At 43.5% G+C, this 8,578-nt stretch overlaps 1 protein-coding gene across 2 annotated transcripts in view; it reads right to left on the reverse strand.

The window, feature by feature from the left end:
• Window positions 1–8,578, reverse strand: part of LOC107266416 (RNA pseudouridylate synthase domain-containing protein 2) — a 54,820-nt gene that overhangs the window by 22,660 nt on the left and 23,582 nt on the right. For both annotated transcript variants that reach the window (XM_015736872.2, XM_015736873.1), the window contains one exon: window positions 477–581. In XM_015736872.2, the coding sequence (XP_015592358.1) occupies window positions 477–581 (105 nt within the window). The remainder of the gene's footprint in view (window positions 1–476; window positions 582–8,578) is intronic.

The raw sequence follows: 8,578 nt of genomic DNA on the forward strand, positions 1-8,578 counted from the left end.
ATATATATATATATATATATATATATATATATATATATATATATATATATATATATATATATATATATATATATATATATATATATGTATATATAGTACTAGAGAGATATATATATAGTATCTGTAAGGAAGAAAGAGAGAAGAAAGAAAAGAGAGCGTGTACGAGAGAGACAAGGTAGGGGAAAAGACAATCTCGTCACAGACTCGACCCACGCCTCTTCCATCAGCCGCAAACCTTACACATATTTGACTCGTTCTTCGAGAATAATTTTTCGACTCTTTGACTCAACTGCCTCAGCATGCGACCATTACTGGCGGCCGTTAATCAGAAATAGGAGCCAATCGACTCGACCGTTGGCCCAGTTTATTGTCTTTACTCACTACGAGAACGTCACTCTTCGAGGTCTTCGCGTCGCACGAGCCAATTGCCTCGAGGGCCAGGGACGTTTTCCTGGTACCGACACTATTTTTCTTACCTTCTTCAGATCCTTACTGGCGTCCGCTTCCTCGGCCTTTCTCTTCTCCGATAGCTTAGGTGCTGGTACAGGTACCGACGCCTCCCTCAGAGGCTTTAGCTCTACCTGTAAATGAAAGAGATCCATTCGTAAGCACACACGGGTTAGGACTTTATATGGGAAGTCGGGGGGATCGTTGACGAGGCCACCTTAGCAAGGGTCGCCAAGGGTCGTCAAGGGTGGCCAAGGGTGGCCAAGGGTGGCCAAGGGTCGCCCTGACAACGCCCCCTTGCCTGCATTGCGGTGCGCCTCGCTCAACCTCAGGTCATTCCTGTTCTTAGCTTTGTATATTGTAACACGAATATAATACCTAGGTATATATATATATATATATAGACAATATAAAGCTAGTTACACACGGTAACCGCAACTTAGTAAAACCACTAACCGAAAAACTCGACGGACATTACCGAGGTAAACATCATCCTCAAGAACAGAAACCTGTGGTCTATCTCTTTACGTATTACGAGACTCCTAACCGAAGACGTATTACCCACTAGAGACACCTTGAAACCTCTTTTATAAATAATTTACCTCCTAGGACTGTTGATGTGTATACTCATACCAGAGACGTGAAGCTATCGCTTTCAATTTAACCCTAGGTTTGGTTAGTGGATGAGGGTGTGTCGACGCGGTGGTAGAAAGAAAGTAATTTCGTCAAAATGAAAAGCTACCTTGCTAAACGGTGGCCGCCTGTAGAGCCCGCGGCTCGTGTTTCTAGTATACATGGAGCAGGAGAAAGAGGAGAAACCACAACTATGTCCGAGTAAGGGAGAAAGAGAGAAGCAACTCATTTTGGAACGTGGTAATATCGTAGTCCGGTATGCGTATCTCGTCGATATAGATACCACCATAGAAAGCTTACCAAATCGCTATTAATTTCCCTAACCGATATTGCGCTACGGTTCTCCAAGCTGGAGGGCGGAATCGGAAGGCGTTGATCGACCGATATAGACATTCTCCGCTTGGAGCATTCAAATAATCGTACAAGCTCTGCCGGTAACAATAGCTACCGACAGTACCGACTGCGCTAGTCATAACATTTGGATATAGGTATAAAGATGTTAGCAATTTTTTGCTTTCTCTAGGTTTACGAGAGCAGTTTTAACTGGTCGATTTAAAAAAAAAAAATGGTTACGAAGTTCTCCTATGGGGTAAATAAAACATTTTGTCTCTCGTTTTCATTTTACCGGTAATCTACCTCGGTGCTGGTGTACAGCTTCAATACGAATGTAATGGCAGTTCAACCGGAGACGTATAGAACGTGACTTGAGGTCCTTTTCAGAGAATGTAATGGTGTGCCTAGAAAATTAGGGAAATATTGAGTCCACAAGTGACGCTACGAACTTGGTAATTTTTAAATCCTGGATATATCGGATACGCCGGTGGATTTCAACCAGGTTATTAAGGAAAGTATCAATTTCGTATCAGGAAACTTTATGGGTTCAAAATGGAAATTCGATACATGGAATTTTTGTGTATACTAATGGATTTAACATTACCCTAGCTCCAGCTACAAGTAGACGTAAAGTTTAACAAAAAGAATCTAAAGGTGCAATCGCTTTACGAACGCATCGTCTGGTATCCTCTTGATTCTATATCATCCGACAGTCTCGATTGACCAAGTTCAAGGAAACAACAAATTCAGCTGAAACAAGAATCATTTTTACGAGATGCTTTTGTCCTCTGCTTTTTACTTTTTATTTTAGCTTCTTGACTCTTTGCAAATAGTCGACGAGTTCACTTCTCGAACGGTTTTCAATGAACCGCTCGATTCCTAAATGTACGTGTCAATCGGCTTTCCACGCCATTTGCAGATACAATACAAATCAGTGTGAAATAATAGTAAGATAAAGTAATTGAGTAATATATAATAACGTATATTAATAGTAATAATAGTAATATCTAATTGAGTAATAAAGATCGATAGATACAGCGCTCTGTATAATTAATACAAAAATTTAAATAAAAAAGGTATACATATATGTATCTGAAATAAGTATACGTACATATCGTTGATATCCCTTGAAGTCATTTGGGGTAGCCAAAGAACGTTCGCCTCTTGAAAAGCACGAGGGCATAAACTTGCATGGAATGGGCTATAGTGCACTAGAGTCGGAGTAAGAAGTTTAAGAGAGTATAGGGAGGTGGCTAGATGGTAGCAGCAGTGCCGGACTGGGTTATTCAGACCCGTAAAACTTGTCATTCCCAGTCTACGGTTATCGGGTCCTGGCAACAAGGTAAAAGAAGTCCTCGACGGAGGTCCACGAGCATGAAGAATAAGAGGCAGCAGGTCGACAAAGGAAAAAGGAGTAGAACGAGCAGAGAGTATAAGCACAAGGTTGATACCAATGAGAGAAGGAAGAAGAGAAGAAAAGACTATTGCCAATGCCTAGGCTCTCCTGGTAAAAAAAAAAAACCTCAGTAATTCGGAGCAACCTCAGCAAGGATCGTTCGAGCAAGACCGGGGAGAGCAAAGAGTAAGGGTAAACAAAATGGGAAAAGAATGAATAAATGAGGGGAAACAGGGTGGAGAATAGGGTAATGGAAGACGAAGGGTTACCTGGGACTTCATTACGGGGACGGGAAGCCTCATTTCCTAATGGGTGAGGCTGGGTCGCTACTCGCTTAACTACCGACACAAACGCACCAGCCATGACGCAGAGCAAGATCGACGCCGGCGTCGACGCTGTGGGAGACGAAGGGACGGACGAGAAGGAGGCACGTTTTAACGTGGCACTTGCGGCGTCGGCGGGAATAAACAATCAACGAGATTTCACGAGCGATGGGCCCGAGGCAGGGTTTGATTGGGATACAGATAGGAAAATGCAGACCTTGGGCGTCGGCGTCGGCGTCGGCGTGCGCGATGCTCGAGAACACCGTCGTTTGCGAGCATGCTAGAGACTATAGCCAATAAAAGCCTAAGGGTTAGGGGGATTCTGTTGCGAGCTATTTGGGGTTGACGCGCGTCGCGAGTTCCCGGAGTCTTCAAATAAAGGGAACGTACAGTTGCGTCGTTGGGCGTCGTTCCCGATAACGGGCGTCTATGTGGTCAAGTTTTAAAAAAAAAAGTTCTCGACAGTGCTCGATACGATGATAATGTAGAAAATTTTGGAGACCGTACACGAGCGTACTGCACGTTGTTTCCTTCTGGAAAGCAGGGCGTCGCGACGCCAAGGAACTTCCCTTCAATTATTCTCATGTAATTTAGCGTGAAAACGGTGTTCTAGCATATTAGTACAACAGTGACCCGCCAAACGGAGAACGTGACGTAGAGAATGGATTCCAAAGAAACAGAGTGGACCCTGCCGATCCCAGAAGGTTGAAGGCCACGTCAACGTCAAGTGGTCGATTTTTATGGTCTTCCAAGGAACTCGACGCCGATGTCCTTAACCATCTTCTTCCTAAATCGTCGCACTACGAGAGACTACGCAAAGTTTCGACCACGTCTGGAAACTGTTCCATAAGAATACGGAGAGTGATCGAATTAGATTAAACCCTTTTAAGCCTTAGCCAGTCATGTAGCGTCCGAGAGACTACGTGGAGACTAAGATGGCGTAGTCTCTCAGACGCCACATGGCTGGTTAAGGGTTAAGGAGCCCAGACACAACATATATCTTAAAGAAGTCTAACGGGACAAAAGGTGTCCTTTAGATGTCTCAAAGATGACCTTTGCGCGTACGTGTCTGGTAAGGTGTCGAGAAATTTGAGAATCGACTAAACCATGTAGAGTAGAGAACGTCGATTATCCGAACTAAATGGGGGACCATGGGTATTCGTAAACTCAACTTGTTCGGATAATCGATAATTTGGTGTAAATCAATGGGAATTAATGGAAAACCATTAACTTTGGCAAAAAAGCATTGACAATGAAAATTTGTCCTATCGCACGATTCTACGCGGTGTTTACGCAGAAAAGAGTGCCAAAGGAACACAAGCTATAAGCTACTCTAACCCCCTCAACGACAACTCCCCCCCCCCAACCCTATTCGTCTAATGAAGCGTAACTGTTCCAGAAGGAAGTCTACAGCAACCCTTCTACGAAGGGTTTGTAATTTCTCACGCAACAGCTCCTTGTTACGCCACCTTAACCAGACCTCCAACCCTTAACCAAACTAATAACTTGCACACAACAAAGAACCCCATAAGGCATTCCAGACTATCGTACTTCATATACGTATATACCGCATCGACGTCATTTTACCGCAATGCTTACTAGTCAAACCTAACCTAAAACTACGCAAACGAATCTATAAGCAGAATGAGTTAGGTAAATGATAAATAAGGTTGGAATGCAATAGAGGTTTACAAAGCTTTTAAAGCATATGAAGTATGATGCGAGCGGCATAAGAATGGATTAAATAAAAGGAGAGACCAAATATTAACAAGAGATTAATTAAAATACGAGTAAAAATGATAAAGAATTATGGTAGCCGTAATCAGATGGTAGGGGGAGAAGTGGAGACGTCACGCGATGTCCCTTTAATCCGATTCTGCGCGATAGCGGCGCCCGCACCTCCGCAGGGGGTAGGCGTCGCGTGAGTTCACCAGAGCCGATACCTAACTTTCTACAGTCTATGTACACAAGCCACACAGCATGGTTTGTTATGAACGGATTCCAGGTAATGGCAACTGCTACAGTATTCTCGAGCTTCGTTTACGTTATAGCTAAAGGGAAATAGTCTGCTTTTCATACCTCATGATTCTTGATAGGCCCCGAGCCTAGGCTCTATTAGGTATAGTGTTGGATGGTGGTGCCGGGCGCCTCTGCCTACATCCAGAACCAAGAAAAATTGAGGAACGAGTAAACGTCCCGATTTCCACCCCCAAACATGAGTGTCGCATGCGAGAAAGATTGACAATGGAAAGAGTACGCCAAAACACCCTTAGGGACGTTGGGTGGAACCTGCGATACTCATGCTAGTGAATCCTATTCCAGTGCTATTGGATCTTCCTGTTACTCTCTTCTCGCTCGCTCTATTGCGAAAGTTCATCAAGGGCTTTCGTATGTCGCCTTTACCTGTCCTTTGGAAAGGGACACCTTCCTAGGTTGGCTACTTCACACGACCACAAAGTCACTGACGTTCAATCGAAATTCCTATCTGCCTAGATAGGTACCATTAGAATTAATTAGCAAGTCAAATAAATAGCAGGGCTCCCCCGGCTCGCCAGTTTATTTCCGGCTCGTCGGCTCGCAAAATTTTCCACGCTCGACTTCTGGCTCCATACGATTATACCGTCTATATACCTATACAGATAAACACACTAGGGGACTACGACCAGGTCAAGTTTTATATACGCTACGTATACGGACGTGGTGATGATGATGGATATATACATCAAGTAGGTATACTCCGTATGTAGGCAGCCGATGTATGGCCCACCGGTAGAAATGTCCTTTGGCGGTCAGTGATGACGGAGCTGAAATTGTACTGATCGTTGAGAATGTGAAAAATCTTGGAATTTTTTTATTTCCTATACCTTCAGTGAGTGCGAGAGAGACGGACTTATGCGAATTACAATGGGTGAGAGAAGGAGGGGACACGAGTGACTCAAAATAATAAATCATAAATAATGAGCCTGTGTGACTTTTGGAAAAATCAATATTACATGTTTGAGAAAATGGCTGCCTAGGTAATAGACTGGTTCGAGAGGTATATCTTTTTCATTTTTAAATATAAAATGGAAATGCTTACACGTCGAGAGCGTTTTGCGTAGGAACGCCCGACGTCGCCGATACTGTCGCGTACAAAGGAATGATGATAACCGTAAAGCAGTACGGCAGGACGCAGTCGATATTTTCATTATACCTCTCAGGGACGACGAAGAGGCGGTAATTAAAAACTTTCTCAGTTAAATGGTAGCAATCGAGCGTTTTCTCGTGAGAAAAAGGAGAGAAGGAAGTTCATTTGGTTCGATCCTTGTGGATTCTTGAATTATTTGCTGATTCGAGGCAGAGGAAAAAGCTGCGCCGCCCCATTCGGTCGGAGATTAATTGGGCCGAGGGGAGACGCCGGAGGATACAGCCGCCACGATTAGATCTTTCCTTGATGAGATTTCATCGAAACAGTTGAGACGGTACCACACTGTTGCGCCGAATCGCCACATCAATTCACCGAATTGTCTGATCGAAAAATTAAATCACTTTCTGCAAATTATCAGGAAAATATAATTGATCGTGTAGAAGCTGATGAAAAAATAATAAAATTTTTCCTTCTTATTGCATTAGTTCGTGGTCCTGACAACAGATAGAGACTGAGGCTTTACCGTGTACAGTATGTACATTAAAACGTTCTGAATCGTGATCCGCAAAAATTAATGATAACACGATCAAGATGGCGCCCCTTCGGTTGCTCCAAAAAGCAGAAAGGGAAAAAGGCAATTTTTGGTAGACAGTCGCGCGATCTTGCACACGTGCTAATTCTCACGCTAGCACGTGTATCTAATTGTGTATCTAAACAACGATTCGGTGAATTGGCGATTCGGCGCAAAGACGTATGATGGGGATGCGTACTCAGTTTTATGTACATACAGGGGCCATCTCCTTATGGTCCGACAATGCTTCAAGGTCCCCTCGATCTTATTTACCCATCTTATAGAAGCTAATATACTTACCAGACACCCTGTCCTACCTACAATGACTTCGTTCCACTTCTACAGGCAGTTGCAAAAGTAACGACAGAATCGAGTTTCAACGAACTCTGCACTAGCGCCTACGTTGAAAAGTTACATGACGGCCAAGTAATTGCAGACTACGCGGCACGCAATGTATTTCTCGCAGTGTCGTTAGGTAGAAATGCTGGCTAGAGGTGACAGTTAGCTTTTAGCTGTTCCATGATAGATTTACTATACCTCTTTCACGTGCGTAACGTACGTGCGCAAATATCTCACAGCTGGAGCACTATACATGTATATATAAGAATCGATACGGAGGATTGTTCTCGTTTTGCGAGATAGGACGAAAAGTCCTGAAAAAGCGCGAGGGCAGCTCGGCCCTATTTATTTATAGGAAGTATATAGCACACTGGCGACGTACCAACGTACGGTGGAATTTAGTGGCTTCGCACGAGGTTCAATACTTTTTATATGGCATTTCGAGTGGACGTGTTACGTGACACTGGTGAAATATTCAATTATAACCTGCTGGAATAAGGGTCAAGGTAGGAGTCCACGTCCATTTGCTAATTTCTCGGTAATATAATATATCATACAATTTTATAAATGGGGGGGAGGTCCAAAAGTCACCCATGAAACCTCCTAATGGGGAAGGGAGAGGGCAAGTCGATGAATCTCGCGCTACGTTTCACCTTGAGAAACGAATATGTATGTACATTGAGATTCCAGTAGTTTGGAGGATGATCGGCCGTAGCTGCTGGGAATGACAAATTCTCAAAGCTTTGTTAACTCGTTAATTGAAATTGTATGACTATCGGAGAAAAAGAAAAAGAAGAGGACAAACTAAATTTTAAAAAACAGCTACTCTTATTTATTTTTTCATTGCTTTGTAAATTATATTAGGTACATTTTTTTCGAAAATTGAAAAAAAAATGACTGAAGAAGTCAGTCAATAATCATTTTCCTCCCGCACGTTCTTATTGCATCAAAAGTTATGAGAAGACGAGATTCTATTTTTTAAAAATATATATGTTATCCACGACAAGAGCAAAGCTCTTACGCGCGGCGGTTCAATTTAAGCTCGAAGAAGCGCGGCGACCGAAGGGGAAGGTAAAATCCGAAGATGTGTTTGAGGAATGAACAAAAGAAGAAGAAAAGCAGGGTATACGCACCCACGGACGTTCGAAGAAACAAGCGTCATATAAAAGTATCAGTAGCAAAAGGAAGCAAAGTACGAACAGGAGCAGTAAGCTCCTGAGCAACGAGGGGTCCAGAGTGGTGCGCGTCGGTCGACGGTGGTCGTGGAGACGCCCATCTGTAACATCGGACTGAAACGTAGTATAGCAAGCGGAGGGATGTGAAGGGTAGACGTAGATATAGAAGCATGGGTGGTTTACCCTTGAGCGTCGTGAGACACGGTGATCGTAGAGGGTTGAGAACGGGGGGGG

Source organism: Cephus cinctus, unplaced genomic scaffold (genome assembly GCF_000341935.2).
Source record: "Cephus cinctus unplaced genomic scaffold, Ccin1 Ccin1_scaffold0310, whole genome shotgun sequence".
Taxonomy (NCBI): domain Eukaryota; kingdom Metazoa; phylum Arthropoda; class Insecta; order Hymenoptera; family Cephidae; genus Cephus; species Cephus cinctus.